This window comes from Xiphophorus hellerii, chromosome 13 (assembly GCF_003331165.1).
Source record: "Xiphophorus hellerii strain 12219 chromosome 13, Xiphophorus_hellerii-4.1, whole genome shotgun sequence".
NCBI classification, from domain to species: domain Eukaryota; kingdom Metazoa; phylum Chordata; class Actinopteri; order Cyprinodontiformes; family Poeciliidae; genus Xiphophorus; species Xiphophorus hellerii.
In genome coordinates this window covers 29,030,554-29,054,121 of record NC_045684.1, presented here as the reverse complement: position 1 = coordinate 29,054,121, position 23,568 = coordinate 29,030,554, and the positions used below count along the sequence as shown (strand labels likewise).

General features: G+C 38.0%; 1 protein-coding gene across 2 annotated transcripts in view; it reads right to left on the bottom strand.

Moving 5' to 3' along the window:
• Positions 1-23,568, bottom strand: part of trappc9 (trafficking protein particle complex subunit 9) — a 220,560-nt gene that overhangs the window by 115,005 nt on the left and 81,987 nt on the right. For both annotated transcript variants that reach the window (XM_032580805.1, XM_032580806.1), the window contains one exon: positions 21,083-21,201. In XM_032580805.1, coding sequence (XP_032436696.1) covers positions 21,083-21,201 — 119 coding nt within the window. The remainder of the gene's footprint in view (positions 1-21,082; positions 21,202-23,568) is intronic.

The window sequence follows — 23,568 nt, the reverse complement described above, 5'->3', positions numbered from 1 at the left end:
TGTTTATTATACAATTTACAGAAATCTAAGTTTGTAACATTTAATTAATACACTAAAAGGTTTTTCTCCTAAAACCTTTTTTTGGATGAGAAATATTAACGGAAATGAACTGATGATGTCACAAAAATGTGATCAGTTGTAGTCAGAAGATCAGATTTCTCTAAATCAAATTAGAACGAAAACCTGACATGATTGAGAAAAATGGATGTTAGTTTTGGATGCAGCGGCACAAAATACCTATTGTTTTTATTATATTACATAGATCCGGTAACCCTGCAAGCAGGTGTGTGTACACAGCATCCATAGAAAGAGCTGCAATGAGTAACAGCAGCAAGAGAACTTCTTATCTCAGCCACGTCGCTCCCATAACAGCAGCAGAGGTCCTGCTGTTTGCGTCGCTGTCAGAAGCTGGAGGTTCTGCTCTTTTAATGCCTTTTGCTTCTTTAAACTCTGTGAGACACAAGAACACAGACCCTCCTACAAGGCGTCAGGATTATAGGAGGGTAGAGGATGTTGGAACCGGTGGGAGATCTTGTTTTTTTAGAAGCAAAATCTCTTCACTCAGAAACCCCCCACCCCCAAAAACAACAGTTTAAAACATAAATAATACCAACAGAGAAACCTGCGACTTAACAGCTACTGGTACAATGAGGTTTACTGTCACAAAGTGACATGTGCTGAGGGAAACACCAGTGAATCAAAGTTGCTGGTTGCAATGCGAAGTTGAAGACCCAAATTCCCACTCTAAACATTTGCAGATCCTGGAGGGAAGCAGTGGAGTCAGTCTGCGACAGCTGCCCTCCACAGCGGCGGAGAGACAAACTCACGCTGGGCTGGAGGCAGAATGAAAGCAGCAGCGTGTTGATTTCAGCCTCATTTCAACAGACTGGCTTAATTCTCAACGACTGTTAGCAAAAACAAAAACACAAGTCGCCTGCTGGATGAATGCCTTTCCTCTGCAGCAGTGTTTTCTGCTGCTAAGGCTGTTGACATGTCATATCAGAAACGCGGATTCGATTTTTTCTTCGGACTCCACCGGCGCCGTGCGGTTGCCGGTGTGGAAGCGAAAGCTTAAAACGTGTTCCCCCTCGAGGAATCGTCTCGGCAACGCCTTCACATGCCACAGGCGTGCCTGATTCCTCTGTCGGAGCCGGAGCGGCCCCTGTTTTCGACCCCCCCCCCCCCACCTCTGTGGCTCCTCCGCCCCTCGGGAGTCTTTTTCAATCACACCCAGCTAAAAATAGCTCCTGCTGTAATGAGCTGGCACTGCTTGGAGTAAGCTGGAGGAAAACAGCACCTGACCGCACACATCTATTACTCTCACTACAGAAAAAAAGTGTGTAGCACTTTAGCAGTTTTTCATGTTGTCTGTTCTTTACAGTGTTAATTCAGTTAACACACAGTCTTCTTCAGATGTTCCACAAAGACTAGCTTCTCCAAACTGCCTCTAGTTAGTCATTAATCACCAATGGATGTTTGGTACACATGTGAGTTTTGCAGCATTATAGAAAGCATGTGAAACTCAACAGGCTCCATATGTAGTCCAACATATAAGTTTCTATCAGATGTTACTCATTCCAAAGAGTCGCAGATTTTGGCTTCATGAGACAACTTCTCAGTTTTATTCTACCCAGGGCTGAAGTAAGCCTGTCACAATAATCAATTAATCATCGATTGCATGACAAATTAAAATGAGTTCAGTAATTTTCATTAATATTTTTTGGAAGGTAATTTTGTTTAGAGACTTCCTAGTCCTTTTTATTTATTGTTTTTGGTTGTGTTGTTTTGGATGTTTAGAAAAAATCTTTCAGTTCCAGTGTGAAGCGTTATGTGCAAAATTAAAGTTTATTAAAGTCTTTGCAAGGTCAAACTTGCATTATTATCAATATATTAGTTTAAAATAGTCTCAAAAACGACAATGTTATTGTGCATTGCAATAATTTCGCAACAATTTATCATCCAGCAAAATTAGTTATTGTGGCAGGCTGAAGTCTGAATACTTTACTATTACATGTACAATGTATGATAATAGAAATATGGTTTGTTAAATTAGAACACCTAACGTTTCCTTTGCCTTATACTCCAAAGATAGCAAGTTGGACAAACTGATTGCCCAATATCTTGGAGTTGCAAAGCCGGGTAACTCTTTCAAAAGTTAAAAATTGTTGGTGTCAATACCGTACTTGGAAGCTCAGAGGACTTCAAACACCCTTAATACCTTGGTCCTTTAAAAAAAACACAGAAGACCAAAATGAGTCTCAGCTTATAGGATTTTGTGAAGAAAACTACTGTATATTACCATAGCTAGAAAACCAACCACTGTAGATGGACTCCATCAACTCTGCCAGGACGAGTGGTCAAATATACCAGAAGCTTGTCAGTGGCTACAAAACACATCTGGTTTCTCTTGCCAAGTCTATGGGCTTCATTGTCCATTAATTCAAATGTCAAATTTTAGCATGAGAGAGTATTTGTAGAATTGTCTATCTGTGTCGGACTGAGAAAATCCACAATAAATTCAAACTTATGTGTCCAATTCTTGAACTTGTATGTTGCATATTCATTCCAGAATTGCAAAAAATGGATCAAATAGAATCCTAAAAGTCCCATGACAGCATGATGTGCAATCTGTTTATGTATGTAAACCTGTAGAAAAACACACAGCTTAAGTGTTTTAAATGCCTACAAGTAACAACAGGTGCTAATCATGGAAAACCTTTTTTCTAAGCTTTTCTGAGACCTGACACATGAAACGCGGTGGCCTTTACCTCAAATGCCACAGCCCATTATTATTATTTTTCTCGCCTGTCTCAAGAATGCCACAAAAGGCTGTCTATCACATTTCCCCGCACAAATGTTTGACAACTGGAGGGCCCACTGGACGCCGTGAGTACTGTTGCTCCCACCCATCACTTGTGAACAAATGGCAACGAGATAAAGATCGGGACAGAGCCGAACGTCTCCTCGCTAGAGTCGAAGATAAAACGTCACAGTGGCATCTGGGCAGGAAGTGAGGGGTGTGGGGGTCTGAAACTGGAGCAAACCAGTGAGATTAAATGAGTCCAAACAATGGTCTGATGATCTTTGGTTCGTACGGTCTAGCCAATAAAAAAATGCTAGTAAAATCAAAACAGCTAGACCAAACATCGCCCCTCTATTGAAATTAACTTAAGAATATCTTCTTACAATATATTTTATGTATTATCCAGAAGGGCTGGGTGATGTGGCTGTAAAATAAAAAAGATGTTATTTTAAACTTTTAACTTTTCATAGCAGATATAATTTCTGTTTTTATTTATTTTTTTATTCTTGCTTTCTTTTCTAAAAAAAAGTAAATGATGTGACAAATAATTTCAATTATCCCTTCTGTGAGTCACACGAGGTAGTATTAGGGAATGGCTCCAAGAATCTTTATTTAATTACGAGAACATAGTCATAATGTTAGCAGAATAAAAACACACTTTTGCTAGAAAATTTTTTTTATTTGTGGGATAATAAATTTGTTATTTTTTGTGTTGGATTTTTCATAAAGTAATTTTATTCCCCTAATATTACAACTTTATTCTGGTGATATAAAGACTTTATCATACAACTTTATCTTTGCATTATTTAACTGTATTTTTGAAAATGTATTACTTTTCATACATTTAAAAAACTTTGCCTGACCTTTACATTTTGAAGTAGAGTTGATCTGAAAAGTCCAAATAAATAGAAGCTGTAAAAAAAAATAAAAATATAAAAAAACTGACATCACTCTGAATAGCGGAAACCCAAGGAGTGCATTAGAAAAAGCAAAAGTCTAGATTGATAAAAATCGATTGATCGCCCAGCCCTCTTATCCATTTATTCGCAACTTTTTCCAACTTTGAAGATGAAACATAATCTGTCTCCCCCTCTAAAAGAAATTGATGTTATTCAGTGTTACAGACTTTTAAATCCAGGAAGTTTTTTTTTCTTTAACCAAGCTAGCACAGGTGGTTAAACAGCAACTTGTCAGAGGAGCACTTGTATACTTTGATGAGAAGATGAAATGGAGTTCTGTGAGTCTAAAGGTCCATAAAATGCTCTTGACCCTTTCCTGGGATGCATCTGCCTTGTTGCTGGGAAGTGAGCAGCGAACCAGGAGAGCTGTTAAAGCGCCGGCGGCGCTGGCTCCAGCGGGACATGGAGAAAACCCAGAGGACTGTGGGATGCTGTGTGTTCACTTGGAGCGAGGCTTGCCCTGCATCGCATGAGAGTCAATCAGCTGATAAGACGAGGATTTCCAATCAGAAAGGGGGACACGCACTTTCTGATCACTTCTCCATCTGGATGGTGGCTGCAAACTTGGTCGACGGGTTTGGAAAAGTACAGGAACGAGGAAAGTCGATTTGAAAAGTATTCATACCGCTTGAACTTGTCCACGTTTTATCATGTAACAGCCGCCAATTTAAATGTGATCTACTGGGATTTTATTTGACAAACCAAAACAAAGAGTCTGCTCCACTTTGGAGAAGACACTTTCCTTCCATTCGTCAGCAAAACGGAAGGAAAATGACAGCTTTTTTTGTTTTTTTAAAGGGGCAGTATTATGTAAAATCAGCTTTTGTGTTTTACATCACGTTATAATGCTATTCTTCATTTGCACCAACCTGGTGGTTAAACAGCCCAAATAACATATTAAAAATTAACGTCTTTGCTGTGGAGCTTGTACGTCTATTTATTGAACCATTTAGAAGCAGAACAAGTTTCTGAATTGAAATTGTTGCTTATTTTGTCTATGTATAGCTGTTGAGTAAATGTGATTAACTGCATTTAATTAATTGATTACAGACATTTACCCACCACTGCTTTCAAGGAGTCAAACTCATTGATAATCACTTCATTGCAGTTGCAGCAGAGATGAAAGCTTCTGTTGGTTCCATTAGTGAATGTGTTTTCCAGTAGAAAGCGAGTGTGAGTCTGGGCATCGGGGCATTGTCGTACTGCTGCTGTGCCGTTGTGCAGTTAATGATTCATGAGAGAAGATTTCAGAAGGAGTGAAGAGAGATCCGCAGCGCGGTGTGATGACTTCACAATAACTACTGCGTGCTGAAGAACGAGAGCCGGAGAACAAGCTGAAGCGACAGCTGACGAGGCTCAGAGCGTCTAAAAAGGCTCAGTAACGAGCGAGAGCATGAAGACCAAAATAGCAAACAGCTGCTGACGATGAAGGACTCTGATTCACAGCGTGGTGCAACACCTTTACCTGCACCAAAAGCTTTCGAAGAACCAGAGGAACATTTAGACATGTCTGCCTAAACTGCTCTAACACACCGTTTAGTGTCACGGGCAGTAAAAATACACGTGTAGTCCACAGTATGATCTAAACCATATTCCTACTTGAATTGTGCTTCACTGCATCAGGAAACTGCAAACTGAAGTTAGCAAAGATGTCAACAGATGAAGAAGCAGCAACTTTATTTGGTATTTCAAAGGCAAAATGGGCCCATTTGGAGAATTCACTGCACCAGTTAACAGCCAATACCCCAGCTCCACTTTTCTGGATCTCCTCTGTGGTTCTTTTGCGTATTGACATACAGTATGTGTAGCATGACAACATTAGCTCAAACTCACTTCATTAGTTGTGAAAGTCTACAATGCAGTATTATGGCCATAAAATCCATATTTCTGCCAAAAAAACTCAGAAATTTTTAGATCAATCTCGGTAATTTTCTTGAAAGAGCAATGAAATTTCTGAGTTTCAAAAGTTGAAGATTTTACACTTTTGAAACTCAAATTTCCAAATGTCAAAAAAAATATTCTAGAAATTTTCTTTGATAAATCTTAAAATATGTCTGACAAATATTTTGACTCTTCAAGCTCAGAAATGTCCTATTTTTTCTAGAAAACGTCTGAAGATTTTTAAAAAATCAGGTTTTTTTCCCAGCAAATATTAGACTTTTCAAGCTCAGAAATTGATTTGTTTTTCCAGAACAATTTGTAAGATTAATCTCAAAAGACTTTATGCTAAATTGTACGACTCCTTTTTTTTCTATCTACACTGGCCCTAACACACCGTCATAAAAACTGAGTGAAATGAAACAACCTGAGAAAAAGCAAACACATGAAGTGAGTTAAACAAGATCAACTTTAAACTTCAACATAAGAAAATTCCAAAGGAAAAAGTTTCTACAAACGTTTCTGGTAACTTGTGAGTAGGTAATGTCTGCAGCTGCACTCCTCGACAGGTAAGGTGAATGTTAGAATACCTAATTCACAACAAGGACACTTAGTTTTCTCACACAGTGATGAAATATTACTATTATAATCACTGCTTTACAACTTAATCCAGGCTGTCTGATTGGAAAACTGGTAAACAATGAAAAGGGCTTGGATTAACGCTATTGTCCTCAAATACTGTACGCAACAATACAGTGTTCCCTCAAGACACAATTCTGAACTAATAAACGTTTTATCATCTCAGGCGCACATTGTTGTATTATGCTGAATATAGGGATTATTTCTAGCTTTAATAAGTTGGAAAACAAATAAAATGGCAACATTACAATTTGATTAATTTCCAATCTGCGGCTGGTCTGACCCAAGAGAAAGAGAAAAAAATAACACCAACAGGATATAGCTAAGAAAATAGGCAGGAGTTTCTCAACACAAAATATTAAGACTAATATGTTTCCGCTGGCAACAGGGTGTTTAAAGCTAACTCACCGTGTGAGCAGCGTTGTATTCCCTAAACAGTCATTTCAACAGATTTGGATTGTTGGAAAGCACATTTAGATATTTGAGACTAGCTAAATCAGGATTTCCGTACTTCATAAGAAATTAATTTTCTTTAAAAAATCGTTCTTAAGTCCAAATAAAAGTGTATAAACTGACTTACAGACAGAACAGTGGAGTGCAGGATGGAAGTTAAGTAGCTTTTAAAAATTCAGCGGATGGTCGGATCTGTCATGAACCCTGCAGAAGGAGGTTATTACTTGCCTCCCTTTTTTTATTATTATTATTATTATGTAATGTACTCGAATTGTCCAGTGAACAGCTACTTTCCAGGCTCTGCTACTGTTCCTACAGTAACTCAGGCACAGAGAAGTGAAATGGCCTGAACAGACAGAACAAGTGCAGGTGAAAGCCACACACTCCAAAGCCTGAAAAAAAAAGACAAACTGAACTGCGATGCATGAGCGGGCGAGTAAATTAGCATTTTTATTTACACTTTGACACACACTTACACACACATCTTATCTCCAACACCACCTAGCTGTGATGGTGCGCTGCGCTTTGAAGCAAGCTGGGACACACAGCTGAGTTAGCAGCAACTTGTGACGCGGCGCTCGGCCCGGTTCTCACATTTCACACATGGGTCCAGGTCCAGAGAGCAATAAGAAATGCTTCCTTTTCTGATCGCTTCACCCACCAGCTTGCATACAGCAACACAAATGTTGCTGCAAACTAAACTTTCTGAACATATGGGATTTTCCTGGACTTAATTTTTAACACAAGGTACAAAAAGTGATTCTAAATTAGGCGTGAGATTAGTATATAAATTAACTAGTTAAGCATTAAATATAGCAAGTAAATTAAAATGAGATCCTTGTGTTTTAATAACTTGTGGTAAATTTACCGCAGTTTCATGATATTACCGTAATGTCTTTAAACATAATTTAAAGGGGCAGTATCATGTATTTTCCAGATAGTGCCATTTCATAGCACAATAAAGTAGCTCTGTAACCTTCAGTTGTTATTAAAAAAATGCTACATATATCAAATATCACTTAAAAGAAATTTGATTTCATAATTTAACACCTTCATATTTTACCTCTGTCTCTTTAAGAAACTCGTGCTCTTTCTGAAATTCCATCACAACATGGCTCCTCTATTAACCCTTCAGTGTTTTTACCAGCATTGCACTGAGAAGTAGATCCCATAATGAGATGCACAGTTCCTCCAGGTGTTAGCTAAATGCTCTTGGCTAGTCTGAAGGAGCTGAGTGGGGGTCTTGCGGGGAAGGAGAACCTCAGAAGGTTGGAAACTACAGCTCCAAGGAGGAGCAGTGCCTCAGAGGCGGAGCTAGGTTCATCCAGGTGTTTTGCACAGCCGAATGGTTGCCATGGGAGATTAAAGGATTTCTCAAACATGCATGAAGGAATCAAGGCAACACTCCACATATGCTTTTGATGAGGACATAACATTATAACATGATGTAAAGCTCAAAAAAGTTTATTTTACAGGATATTGCCACTTTAATTGCTTTTAGCAGTAAGTGACAAACAATTATTCCTTTTGCTACTAAAATAAACTTATTACAGGTTAAGATATCCAACATTTATCTACCGTAGTTTGGATTTCAATTCAAATACTTAAAACGATATGGAATAGCACAATAAAGTAGCTGTGTTACCTTCACAGGTGGTGCTGGTGTAGTAATAGGTTTGAATAGAATGTGCGTATTGAGAAGAATATTAAAAGTTTTTACAGTTTGCAATTTATGGGGAAAGAAATACCACAGTAAGCTCTTCCAGTCCAAACGATGTCCCAGGGAAACCAGTTCAAAAAGGAAAAAAAAATAAGTAGTAGTCATTTAAAGTGGTTTATCTTCCACCTTCTTTATCTTTCATACCTTCATCCAGTATACTTGAGGACACGCTCTGGCTGCAGCATTTAGAATTATGAGTGAATACTCAGCGTTACATTGAAAAAAAACACTAGATTTTCTTTTTTTGTTGCTTTTCAAAAGGAAATCCTGGAAGCCCATGGAGCAACAAAGTGCACCAACTGTTGCTTTGCCGATTGCTGCGTCAGAGCTGCGCATTTTACCTAAATGGTAATTAGGAGGACTAATACGTTTTAGATGCCTGTGGGTATTTGCTCCTAATGGACCAGCTCATTTGGTCATCAGTTAGAAAAATGAGCCTGCGGCGCTCCGGCACCGTGACGATGCTTCCACATGTCAGTGGGGAGCGAGCTGTGCTGTGGTTACACGTCCACTTGGTGATTATACTGTATGAGCAAGACGCAGGCTGTTGTTGCTGCCAGGATGAGGTTCCTCTCTGTCTGTTGTGACTGTCATCCAAAAAATAACTTGCAAAAAAATAAAAAATCAAATCAGCAAGCTGACTCACTGCCAGAACTTTAAGAGCAAGCCAGGCAGGCCTCCAGGTCTGCTGGCTCCCAAAGCAAATCAAGCAAATCTTTTAAAACATCCTCTAATCCAAGCATTTCTCAGGTGAGGCGAAACATGCAGCTTTACCGAGACGAGGCAAAAACCAAGTAAGTGCAAGCTAAATATAAACTATTTTAGAATAGGGTTTGCAAGAAAAATGCAAAGCAGAATCTTTGCTCAAACTTTAAAGAGCATGTATCATCATTTTTACAACTTTTTCAATTTTCATGTCATGTCGTGGCTTGGAGCTCGCACCGGTTGTATTGATTTATTTATTATTGAATATTCTAAATGATGTGAAAGAAAATGAGTAAGCCACAAGGCAGCTAACGACAGAGCCAAGAGAAGACCTTGCATACGGAACAAAAAAAAGTCTTCATTGCGTAACACAATGGCCTCCTAAGAATAGAGCAGCAATAGCAAGGACGATTTATTAAGGTTCAGATTTATAAAAGTTGGAGACCTAACAGTCCAGCACTCTACTCAGGAATATGTAGTGTGCTGTAATTAACCATAGTGGTGAAAGACAGTTTTATGATAAAAATTATATTAAAAAATAAATCCTGTTGCTCCATTACAAGTGTATCACTTGCACATTACTTTTCCTCTGGTGTCAATAGATGAACTCATAATAATCAGACTAGGACACTTAGAAGGGTTTAACTCAGTAACGTGAAATTGTTGTTTCAAAGTCATTGTCTGTCATGCCACAGATTTTCCTCAACAAGACGCAGTTTGGCCCAAACAAGTAACAAATGAAGTGAATGGAAGAGAAGATAAAATACAGAAACACTCCCTCAGTCATTTAGCTCAGGCACTGATAAAAATAAATAAATAAGCAGCAGCTGAGACAAACTACAGTAGAGGAAGCAGGTTTTGGAGAGGCTAGCTATCAATTTATTTAAACATCGCAATATAAAGAGATCCATCGATAGGTTTATTGATTACTTTAAATGATCTGGTGTGTGTGTGGGGGTGTGTGGGTGTGTGTGTGTGTGTGTGTACATGGTTATTGCCCATCCCAATGAATATACATCATTGGGATGTATATTCAAATTTATTGACTATATGTGGCTATTATTGGTGACATTTCCGGTATGTACCCCGCCTTTCACCCCAATGACCACTAGGGGTAGGCACAATCCCCCTCATGATCCTACACGAACATCAGGGATACATGATGAAGAAATGTGCTTCTCAAATAAAACCCGTAACATCAGTAAGGACAAAAGGAACATTCTCCTCTCCAAACCTCACTTCATTTGTCATGTTAAAAATCATAAACTGACACCTGTAATCCGACAAACAGCAAAGCAGTAACATTATGAAATACGCAGTCCATGTTTTCTGTGAACTGTATAAGACAAGCAGGTAAATTTAAAAATCTGATTAAAGAGGTTGAAGGAAACAAACGTCATACTTTAAAATATGTTGTTGTACATCACGACGGTGGTGATGTATTTTGATTTCCCGTAATTATCCCACATTCTGTATTCTCTCTCTCTCCTCAGCCAAGTCCAGACAAAGACACTCGGTCTGGATGCCAAAACAACAAAAAGAGTCCAACAGATACTCGCATGCTGCGCGACTCAGACAAGATGGATGGGACATTAAGTCCATTTGTTGTCCCATCCGTGGCATCTGTGCAGACACTTATGTTAAATAAGGCCGTGTCTTTCACCGAAGCAGCCGTCCGTCTACCTCGCCTCCTTCAAAAAGGTTTCCAAACAGCACTGCGGAGAACTGTACCGATGTGACCTTGGCAGAGCAAACAGACTCCTCTCTTTATTTGCTTCTCTAAGGTCTTCATAGATGCCTTACAGGTCTTGAAAAGTCATAATGCACTGTTGGGTTCTTCAGCACGGGGTCATAAAGGAAGAAGAGCACAGACCTACAACCTTCTAAAAAAAAAACATTAGCAAAGCCTTTGTTGTACTAAAAGTTGAATTGAGCTTCTGGAGACTGAAACTATCGATAAGGACAAACCAGTCAAAGGCAATAAGGCTGGACGTACAACAACTAATCACAGGTGAACTGAATCATCACTTTTATTCTAGCCTTTCTCTCTATGTGGGTGGGTGGGTGGGTGTGTGTGTGTGGGGGGGGGTGTGTGTGTGTGTGTGTGTGCCTCACTCTGGGGATAAAACAGAAGAAAGCAACAGTAAAACACAGCTGACTTGTTTACAGCTAAAGTTAGCTTTGGCACCAACAGGAGACCTAATAAACACCCAGAAGCCAGGGAGGTCTCACTCAGCAAACTGATTTTTACTGTTTCCACTTGATTTATAGAGAGAATCTACAACAAAATGGTGGCCGTTTACAGTACATGAAGACATGAATAAAAGAACTCCAATACAAATTTACACTAATTGCCAGTTTTATTGATTACAAATGTTACCACTTACTAACATGAGGCGCCAATCAATATGTCTAGATATGGTGAAGACGACTTAAAGTTCACAAGAGCGCCAGAATGGGGAAGGAAAGGGAATTAAGACACTTTGAACGTGGTGTGCTAATGTTTTGATAAAAGAAGATATCACCCTTAAAATAGACACTGATCATAACAAGTCAGGAATACCATGCCTGAATGAAAAACACAGCAGACCTTACTGCAGTGAAAGAGAATTCCCATCAGTTTAGAACAGGAACCTGAGGCTACAATTCACACAGGCTAATGAAAACAACGCATTATCAGGTCATAAAGAAACATTAGCTTGTCTGATATCTTTCTAATTCTGCCGCAACATTCAGACAGTATGGTTGGCTCAATCAGCATTAAGAATGGACATACCAGGCCTTGTATCACTAGGTCAGGTTGATGGTGGCTGTGTTGTTGTTTATGTCAATCCCTTTACGACCACAGCATCTATTCTCTGTAACCTACAGAGCACAGATACTGGATGAAAAGTAGTGATTATGGGAATTACATGTTCTGGTTAAGCTAAAATTACAGCATCATGTTGGTAAGATGTTATGTTAAACACTTGATTTGGTAAATAGTGCAGCTATTTTATACCTTGATTGTACAGGGCCTGTCTAAATTATCAGGCATGATCAAAACAATAAAAATATGGTCTTAATTCAGAAATAAAAGTAGATTAATCTTTGTCAACTTCTGGACTGAAGTGTATCAATGGGAAAATAAGGATAGGCTGCTTTGAGTAAAAAACACTCCAACATTGCCTTTCATATGAAACTGTGCGCTTGGTCATTGTTAGGAAGCAATTTAACTGTTGAAGCAGCTTTTTCAATAATTTTGTTGATGACTGGAAGGTTGGAGAATATATACAGTATATATACAGAGAGATAGATTATACAGAGATTGATGTTTGAAAGCCTTTATTTCTGTTAATTAGAAAGATTTTCTATGACACTTAAAATTACCATATTACATCAGACAAATGAAACCAAAAACTATTTTCATAAACAGAATAAAGGGCTTAATGAAAAGTTTGTTTAATACCTGCTTTAAGGCTTAGATGACTATCTATTCTTTTCAAATTTGTAACCTGATGTTTATTGTAAGATTTTAAAAAACACTTTTTACTTATTATTACTCTCATTTTGATGAAGTGTGTTAACCTGTCTGTATTGCTCCGAAATATATTGTATTTCTACTGATTGTACCCTGAGGGACTACAGAGGAGAACTAGCTTTACCAGCTAACTCGGTCATATTATGGAAAGTCCCTTTGGAAATAAACAACAACAAACAAGACTCATTGGGATGTATATTCAAATTTATTGACTATATGTGGCTATTATTGGCTTGGATGACAAATGAAGGTAAGTAAACTCCAGTGAAATAATCTCCTGTTACCAACACATTACTCAGAAATACTAATTAATAATACTTTTAATACTAATCAAAACGCAAGCCAAGGTTCTGATTATGGACTTCACTGTGTGAATAAAGATTTTATACAAAATGTGGATTTTTGAAGGCCCCATGTATTTAACTACCTCATATAAAGTCTGCAGTGGCTCTAACAGAGGAAAACTTCAGCTTTCTACATTTAAAAAAAAGTGTACATTTTCATTTAACTGTGATTAACTGGAAATCGGAAAAGCATTTGGTTAGGTTCAACAAAGCCGGGCAAGAATCTCAATCCACTGATAATAATATAGAAACATTTTTCTGCCTTTAACACACAGTCAATCTTACTGAATGTGTTTCTGGCGGCCTGCGGCGAACATGCCACCACCTCTGGCAGGAAAAGTCAAAAGCAAAAGTGCTTTTCAACTTCAAAGTTGTCCTTGTTCTCGAGACAGAGCATCAGCAGCTGAATTGTTAAAGAACATCCTCTTACAAATCAATACTTAAAGTGGAATGTACAGTTGGAGGTGAAACAACAGCAAAAAAAGACAAAGCAGAGAGAAAAGAATAAACAGCTTCAGCCCTGAGCCAGGAATAAGAAAATCATGGAGATGTTTGGCTGGAGTTTCACACTCTGTGCCCACAGCTGTGGCAGTTATAAATATCTGCACCACGAGTCGGGGTGTGCATGTGTGAAGAGAGCTGAAGTGCCACCGGCAGGACTGAGGCTAAAAATAGCAGCAAGGCAGGCAGCCGACTCTGCCTCTGTCTCCACTGGATTTGATTAGGCCTCAAGAAGCTCTGCTCTCCCTCCCTCCCTCCCCTCCAACAACACTCTGCCTGCATGTGCTCTACATGTGAGCAGCTTCTCTTGGAGTAACACTGTCCTCCCTTTCTGGACACAGTCGGAGGATTCATTGTTCCAAATTTGCTTATTGGGATTTTTTTTCCTAAATTGAGATCTCACTGTTTTTATCTCCTCTTTTTTTTCTTTTGAAGTCATGAATAAAGATATTCAGTCTTCAAATGTGCACACATTGAAGTATAATTTATTTGATTATCTTAGGAAAATAACGCAATTTGACTATAGGCAAAAAAAGTAACACTTTTTAAGTCATTAAACAAGACATACTGTGTAAACAAAAATGTCAGTTTTAACAGTCTAGGCTTGGAGACTTCTTCCAGCATGCCGTGGTTTGCCCCCTGGGTGACCTTGCTTCAACAGCCAAGACATTGGCATAAATTAAATGTCTGAGTTCTAAACACACTCTGTAAAACGCTGCTTTTCTCTTAATTCTAAGTGGGAATAAATATGTGACTTTGGTCATTTATTCCACATCAGAAACCAGATTTCTTTTTTTTTTTCTATTATTACATTCTAAAGAAATTTTAAAACATCTTTTGTTCAGTTTCTTTCTTCTTTTCATTTGAATATTTTGGTATTAAAATATATAAAACAATTCAGAACAAATTTGCTCAAATGTGTTAGTATGTGTTAGTAAAACAAGACTCCATAAGACCTATTGATTTCAATTAAAAAAATACTTTTTTCCCCAAATGAAAAAAGTAAACATAGCCTGGTTGACTCAGGCTATGTTTATATGAGACCGTTGCCTGGAAACTGCCAGTATTTTCAGATGTTAATTGAAGAAAAGTTTTACCGTTTAGACCGAACCGCCGAGACGCCTAAGGATGGTTGTTGTGGTCATGCCAGGCCACTGCAAGGCGCTGTGATTTTAACATGTCATCTAATGCACATGCACTTTTTACCCTGAGCTTTCACGTCATTGTGAACAGTAACTTGTCTCGGTTTCCAAATGAACAATGTGCTCATGTAAAACATATATTCCTTATCAGAAACTGTGTTGAACCGCACAGATTAAGTTGCACAACAAAGCACTATACCATGCTTGACTGGTTTTGGTATCTGTGCATTCTGCACATGTGAGCTTCCACACCTGTGGGGGGTGATAATGAAAAGCTTCACTCTTGAGATCCTTGTTTCAGAAACTGGTGGAAACTGGTGTCGCGTAAACGAGTGTCTGGATCAAACAAAAAGGTTACGGTTTAACTGATGACTGGCTCTGTTTAATACAAATAAACGCTCCGGGATAAGAAACATGTTAAAAACAAGAAGTAATTGCATCCCACTTCACAAACCTGGTTGTGCTCTGCTGTCACATTACATCCCAATAAAAAACAGAACATTTTGTGGTTGATAAAATGAGTTCAGGAGCTGTGGAGAGTATTTTATGTAAGGTTTCGCTGGTCAGGCAGAGAATGGTCCATTCTAAGAGCTGGTACCAGGGGAACGGCCAGTAAAAGCCTCGTCTCTCTCAGTCTGTTTACCTCAGAGGAACGTGTACTTCCACATTCTGACAGCGATCTCCACAGTGTAAAACCGAGGGCTTACAAAGGGGAAGGTAAAACTGAACTAGAAGCAGCTTTACAGCACCCAGGACACTTGGTGTTTTAAAGATAATCACGGCGAGTGTTTTAATAAGCCCACCTCTTCCATATAATGGATTCCACTGAAACTCGCCCAAACAAAAGTCGGTGTCTGGTGAAGATACACAGTCCACAGTGGGATAAGTGAATGAGTCAGACTGAAAACTGACCGTCTTCACAGTGTGAGGAGGGAAATTACAATGGTAGGATTATGGTTACTTTCACTGTCAGCCACACAAATCCTAGGGTGATAGATTTGGAGGTTGCAAATACCCACAACACTCACTAGCTGCATTTACGTCACAAATGTGAGCAAAGCTTTGTCGATATTCAACTAATGTAGAAAAAAACGCAATCTCACAATTGCAGTGAGATTGTGTAATTAATTTAAGTAATTAAATTGATTAAATTCATATATGAATAAGATTAATAATTTGATTTTTAAAAAACATGTTTAAAAAAACATGCCGCTACATCCTCCTCCTATCTCTTCCTGTCGTCTACCTGACCTTTCAGCCAGTATAACATCCAGCTATTCATCATGTGACTCGTGTGATAAAATGTTTCCATTGCAGTTTAGCAAAATATGCTGACTTCAAAACAACCGGAAAACCATCTCATCGTAGCAAAAAAACTTTTTATCGAAAACCGTGAGTTTTTTCAAAATTGCCAAATTTACTTTGGAATTCCATTTTGCGTAGCTGTATGGTCAATGGAAACTCTGCTATGATACCACAATGAGACGTATTATAGATTAAGACGATGGCTGTAATAAAGCTACTGGATCCCCAGTATAGCCCCCAAAGATCCTGGGGCCCAAATGTTCTCCAACTCAGGTCAGGGAAATGGAAAGTGACATACAGTTATGGTGAAGAGGTCAAATAAATAAATAAAAAGCTGTTAAAGGAAGCTATGGACGTCTCCTAAGACATGAGCAACTGAAAAATTGTGTATATAACTGGAAAACCTAACAAATCGGAACAGCCAGACTCCTTTCACCTGAGGCAAATCCATCCCATTCTGACAGCATCCGCATTTCTCAAGCCCACTGGTACGCTGTGCTTGTGGGAGAACTGAGGAACAGGCGCTCGGGTTGAGCGATGAAAGGTCAGGGACATAAACATGTTGCCTCCTCCTGTGCTGATTGCAGATCACTCTTGATTGATTATACATACTGATAGTCTCCAACGGCGCTTTACAAGGAAAGGCCAGCAATAAACACAGAATTACATTTGATAAATATGGGGAAAATTGGTCATAGAATAAAACATGTTGGGATTTTTTACTTGTGGAGAAAAGGAGGGGTTTAAGTGGCAAAAACCCCCAATCTGATCCCTGGGTTTAGACTCCATATAACAGGTAGCAACTGGAAACTAAGTTAAAACCTCCATTTTCATTTTACCTCTAGAATGAAAATGGAGCTCTTTTTTTAATCAAAGTTAGAATCTACAAGACTAAAAAATTAGAACAAGATATCTACAAAAAATATACCATAGAGTATATTATACTCTAGTACACTTGTTCGGTATTTTCGGCGGTCCCTCCGGAGTATAGGTCAAATTAGTCAAAGAAATGCAACCTAATCGACAGTAATAGATTACATTTACTTGAGCAGAGTGTTTAAGTCAATTTTTTGAGCGTCTTTAGTTGAGTATTTATTTTTGGGGGACTTATGACTGATAAGTTCCTCACTCCCGCTCTGCCGGTGAAGTGTGCAGCAAGGCGCATGCATAAATCCTAATTATTTATATTCATCTCCTTGGTAGGGGTGGACTTAAAGCTTTCATTACAATATTTTGCAGTACTATTGTGATAACAATAAAAGTGACAGTAAGAACTATTTAAAACTTCCTTTTTAGGCAACTGTACGGCTGCTACAGCAATCGCAGCCCCACAAAAAAATACTGCTCTTGAAAACATTCCCATTTGCAATGCCCTTGTTTAGAACACCAGTGACATAAAGAAGAGTAATTTGTATAACGAATCTGTAAACAGTAAATGCATTTAATCATGTTTTCAAATTCATTATGATTCTCATTGATACTCATTGAGACTCTTGTTGAACAAACATTGGATAAGATAGTAAAACTAACAATCCCAATAGAAATTATTTTAAATTATTATCTGGGATTTATCATGACAACGGTAAATCTGAATTTTTATGAGAAGAAATTTATCATGATAAATGATAAATGCCCGCACCCCCTCCTTGGCAACTGGATGTGGAGACGTAACTTCACCGATGTCGAGCCTCAACAGATGTTCCAGCAGTTTCTATATGTAGCACCGACAGATAGACGTAGCTAGCAAGACGCACTAAGGAAGGAAAATCCAACAAGGCAGCAGAAATCATTAGAACAGCAGCAGCTTCTCATTTATTTTGAAGACATTTCTTCACATTATGTAAGTATTGTGGCTTTCTGTCCAGTAAATGCCAACACTAGTCTAGTAGGCTGAAGTGAAACCGTTTGAACCCAGAATACTTACTACAGTACAGCAAGATAAAAAACAACAGAAAACAACATTAAGAGAGAAGGTGCTCATGTTCTTACAAGCAGCTTTCGGGTAGATTTTAGAATCTTTACAGAATTAGCTTGGTTCTAGCCGAGGCTGCAACGCTGCACTCTGCTCTGAAAAGCCCCGCTGCCAGTCAAACGCTGCCTCTAGTAAGCTTAAGAACTCATTAAAATGCCTGGCTCGCCTCTAACAAGGGCTACTTTTTTCACAGCATAGGTAGTGGATGCCAAGCAGGTTATGTAATACATCCACAGGGGAGAAAGGAATTTACTGTATTATAAACTACTGTACACTGCCTAGAGACGATCTGCGTAAACTTTCTTTTTCCAAGCAGGCTGATGTCAAACTACAATTAACCCCAGAGCAGAATTAAGTCCATCTTAAGAAAAAGACCAGGACACACACTTAGAACCTGGGATGTCATTTTACATTTACAATACGTTCTTTACGTCCATATTACATTTATTATTGTCTTTTCTTTTCCAAACAAGAGTGAAGCCATTTGAAACACCAGGGCCTTAATGTTCTAGTTTACAATCAATCATTAAATAATCAATAGTCAAAATCATTTACGTTTCTGATTTCCCTCTGGGTTTTTTTTTTTTCAATTGAATTGAATATGAACAGCAAATGCCTAAAGAGATATTTTGTTTTACAATCAAAAACTACATTGAAGTTGCTTTTACTTTGCTAAAAAAAATCTATTTTATTTTTGCTACAGTGAAACAAAAATTTATTTAACCGTCTGGCAGAGAAACTATTTTATTTCCCCCCAAAACTGTGCATAAATATAAAACGTTTGCTCAAATGAAGGGGGGAAAAAGGAAAAGGAATGTAATAGTTTCAAATAGTGTTTGGAGAAGAAAAATTATGAATCTGAGGATATTAAATAATTGCCTGTGAGCCGGTGTTATCAAAACAGGGAAGAGATTAAAAGTCAATGTGAATTAGCATGGCCAAAAAATGAAGGGAAAAAATTGGAAAGTCTAGCCAAAAGAAAATGTCTCTTTCTGTTTTACCTTCATTAAAAGTGACTTGGACATTTTCTCTGGAAGCAGCCTGCAGATGATTTTAGTTATGAATTGGCATCGTTTACAAAAGCTGTATTGAATTTCTGAGAAACAACGACTGGAGTGGTCCAATAAACTGGATTGATGGTCTTAACCTGAGTAATTAAATGTGGCTTTGATGTGTTTAATACGAAGTGAGATGGACTCATTTGCATTTCTGTGAGTTTGTTTCTCATGAAATTGGTTCTATGAACACTGATAAACTGTTTGTGAACTTAATATCACAACATAATGAGTTGTTTTCTACTTACATTAATGATACAGCAAGCTTCATTAATGAACAAATCTTTTTGGGTATCCTCTGTATTTATACGTTTGAAGCCAGAAGTTTACATACACCAAATAAAAAGTCACACCAAGTTAAATCAAACCAAACGTCTTTTGTTTTAAGTCAGTTAGAATGGCAAACAAATACTTCTTTTTGCTAAGTAGTATTTATTTATTAATGGCTTTAAAATCAGACGTTTACATACAAAATGGTTACTATCCCTTTAAAAAAATAAAGGAAAGCTCAGATGACGATGTCATGGCTTTGGAAGCTTCTGATACGTTACCCGAGACATTCAAATGGTTTGACATGATGGGAAAGTAAAAGGAAATCATCCCAACTTTAAAAACATGGGGTGGCAGAATTATGTTGAGGCTCTGTTTTGCTGAAGGGGGAAACTGTTGTACTTCATAAACTAGATGACATCATGAGAGACGCACATTATGTGGAACTATTGAAGCAAAATGTGAAGACGTCAGCCAGGAAGTTAAAGGTTGGGTGAAAATGAGTCGAGCCATCAGCATGGAGTCAAACTGGCCTCAGAATAAAGGTTGCACCAAATAGCCAACTTTTAGGATTGTCGATTCTTTGCAAAAAAAAAATCAACAATATTCATCAAAATAAACAGATATGAACTCCTGAAATATATAAGTTTGTATGTAATTGATCTACGTAATTTAGGTTTTACCACTTAAATTTAATAACTGAATTAAATGATTTTTTAAATCTGATATATAACTTTCAAAAATGCCACAAAGAAGTCTCAAAGACTAGAAATGGCATTTATCATAAATGTTTATTTGCATGAAATATTCTCAATTAAAATGACTTTTGGAACAATGTTTAAGATTTCAAAAGTTATAAATCTGCTCTTAGTTGAAAGTTGTCTAAGTCTTTTGGGGGTTTTTTCCGGTTTTTTGACCTTGAACGAGCGACATCCTAGAGTCTTTTTCTCATCTATTAGTCATCATTCTGTCAAACTGTCCAGAAAAGTAAGACGCCGTTTGACAGCACATCTTAACAGAAAACCTTACTTCTGTTTTCTCTCATGATGATTCACGGTGGCAATAAAAGGCTGCTTCACGCTTTGAAAGGTAAAACAATGCAGGCTACGTCACTGCAGGTGGTTTGGCGTTTGGGTGCTACATGATGAAGCATCTTCCAACCCTTCAGATCTGCTTCATGTAGTGAAACACAGCTCTATCTTGCCTCCATGCTTTCGCAAGTTTCACCAACTCAAATGCAAGACCATTTAAAGGCCTTTATGAGTGGAATTTAAGATCTGAATCCAACATACAAATTTCACCCAGCCAGCTGGAGGTAAATTTGTCGTTACCCATGATAGACGCAAAAAGCTAGCTAGCTAGGAAGATGTCTGCGTGTGACTCAAACGTCCGCCTGACAAAAAATTCAAGCGAAAAAAATTAAATATTCAAGAGTAAACAGACTGGCCAAGACCAAATTTAAGACCAGTAGTAAAAGAAAAATAGCAGTCGAATTACTTTTTTAAAATGAATTTAAGACATTTTATGGTCTTAATTTTAGATGCATGAATTTAAGACTTTCTAAGGATGTGCAGACACCCTGTTCACAGAGCTCTGATTGAAGGAACAGAATGCTCCTTGGAGCCAACTGAAGATACCATCAAAATAAGCTCATTGTCCTTTCTACAGGGAGGTACAAAAAGTTCTCTGGAAAATTCGAAGCCGAGATATTCATCATTTGCCAAAATAGAAAGAACTGCAGCAGGATTAGATTTTGCAGCTCTCCAGAAAATGGAAGGCAACAACGCGGTGTGCATGTAGTGTTGTTTCTGCCTACCTTAACGTGGCTGTACTCGGCCTTGCCGGACTCGCTGCTCACCGCCTTGGTCTCGGCCCTGGGCTTCAGGACTTGTCGGAGAGGACTGGTGATCGGCAAACCTGTCACGCTGATCCCATCTGAACGTACAACACAAATCACAGATGAAGAGACAAAAACGACACACAAAAAAACCAGCATAAAGATAAGGATTATCATTATTCAGCAGGTATTCCCACAGTTATATCAGCTGTCTATGATGCTTTCATAGGAGCTTTTTATGATGAATCACTTTCATTATTTATTGAATGTAGTCACTTTCGGCTATCCATCTTTTCTCTCAAAAGCAGTTTTTTTTTCCTCCCTTACCATGATTAACTCCATACTGCAGAAGAAATCCATCCCACAGTGTTTGCTTTGGATCCAACAGGAAGTTGTAGATGTCTACTTGCTTCACAGACACTAACCAAACTATTAGTACTAATCTCCTAAAAAAAAATTATGTGCATCTTTAACAACAGATTATGTACTATTGATTATGTACGATTTCCTTTATATAATCTCGATGTAAAACAAAAATAGCACAATAAGAGACATGAAGGTGTTAGAGCATTCAAACTCAAGGTCTCCATAGCTTTTAATGTGAGCTATGAATCTCAAAATAACATTTATGTGCTTAACTATTATTTTATTGATCAGTTTTTAGCTACAGTATTAATGCCATATTGCATTAATATGAAAAGATTTTCCAAATTATTTATTTTTAAGAAGTTATAATCTATTTATTAACAAATTAGCAGTCCATTAGAGCTGCAGAAGGTAACTTTTGTAAAAAAAACTGCATAAGACAGACCATTAACAAATAGAGCAGCTCGTAGAGCCATGACAATTTAAAAGATATGTACAAAAAAAACATTTTTATAGAACTTACAATACATACAGTATTTCAGCTTAATAAATTTTTAAAAATACAATCTGCCACAACCAGTCCTTAGAGGACACACACAATCTAGATGTGACCCAAAAATGAAAATGAGTTTGACATCCCTGCGTTAGAGAATCAACTGAAATCAATATGTAAACTTTGGAGAAATGACATTGGCTTCTATTATTCTAAAGCTAACTAGGCCCTATGAATGATATCGGACCTATTTTCACTCTGGCTTTGGTAGAGCAATTAAAAGTTCCCTTTTTCAAAAAATAAAATAAAATAAAAAATCTGAGATCACAGGGGTATGAAAGGTGCTGTGCACAAAGAGCACATGGCTACATTTTCATTCCCGACCTTGAGAGAAGCAGTGCAGGCAAAGGAGCAGCTGCACAATCAGCAGCTGCGTTTGGCACCACCGCGGGGGCTGCAGCTTTCAACCCACTCAAACAATACCGAAAATGTGAAGCCCACAGCCTAAGCTCTGACGTCAAAGGAATCATATCGCTCTCTGACGTCAGCGCAATTTCCCTCCCGCCGGATAGGAGACATTACCAGACTCTGAGGCAGCTCACGCAACTTCAGCTCTGTTCAAACTCAAAGGCAGAAAACTCTGAAAAGGCTGTGTGAAAACTTTACTTGTAGAACCGACTAAGTTTGAAGACAGTCTGACAGAAATAAAAAGTGGGAAAACAAGAGGTGTTTACATCAAAACAGTGTTTTCAAGTGAAGTCAGTGCTGTTACATTGGTGAAACACAAAACGATCATGATAATGATTTTTGACTATAAAAAGACTCCAGAGCGTTGACCACGTAGTCACATTTAGCAAACTCATTCAGAGACAAGAGCAAGCTATCTTCACTTGGAAGTATTCTTCTGTGAGTATTTTTGTAATTAAATATATTTTTTTAAAAACAAAACAATAATGTTAATACATGAATGTGTGAGATGATGAATAAAACATATAAACAGTACATACAGTTGGCAACAGAAGTGAGTCAGCCAGCAGCAAAGTCGCCCAGCCAACCGCAATAAATTTGAGCTCAACCCATGATAGCTAGCTAGCTAGCTAGCAATTGTATTTTAGTAACCTCAACTCCCTGAAGCCACAAATGAAAATATCTATGTATGACTCAAACCTTTGCTGACAGAAATGTCAAACATGGAAAAACAAAGAACTACATAGGAAATACGAGATTAAATAGTTTAAAAAGTAAGATCTATGACAAACAAATTTCAGGTCAACATCTTTTCTAAATAAATTTAAGACATTTTAAGGCCTTCATTTTAGATACATGAATTTAAGAACTTTAGGGTGCTTCAAAGATGCTGGGACACACTGTTCAGCTTAACACCAAAGAATACCATACCACCTAATAACTAATCACATCCCCTTTTGTTGAAGTAACTTCTGTGAGACACTTCTTACAGCCATCCACCAGCCTCTGAAGTTGTCAATTTTCCTCAAGAACCCTGTGACACACGGCAGAATTCACGGTAGAACCACATGCTAACAGGGAAGCACACAGGGAATGTTTCACTGTTAGCATGTGGTTTCTTTCCTGGAATGCTGTATAT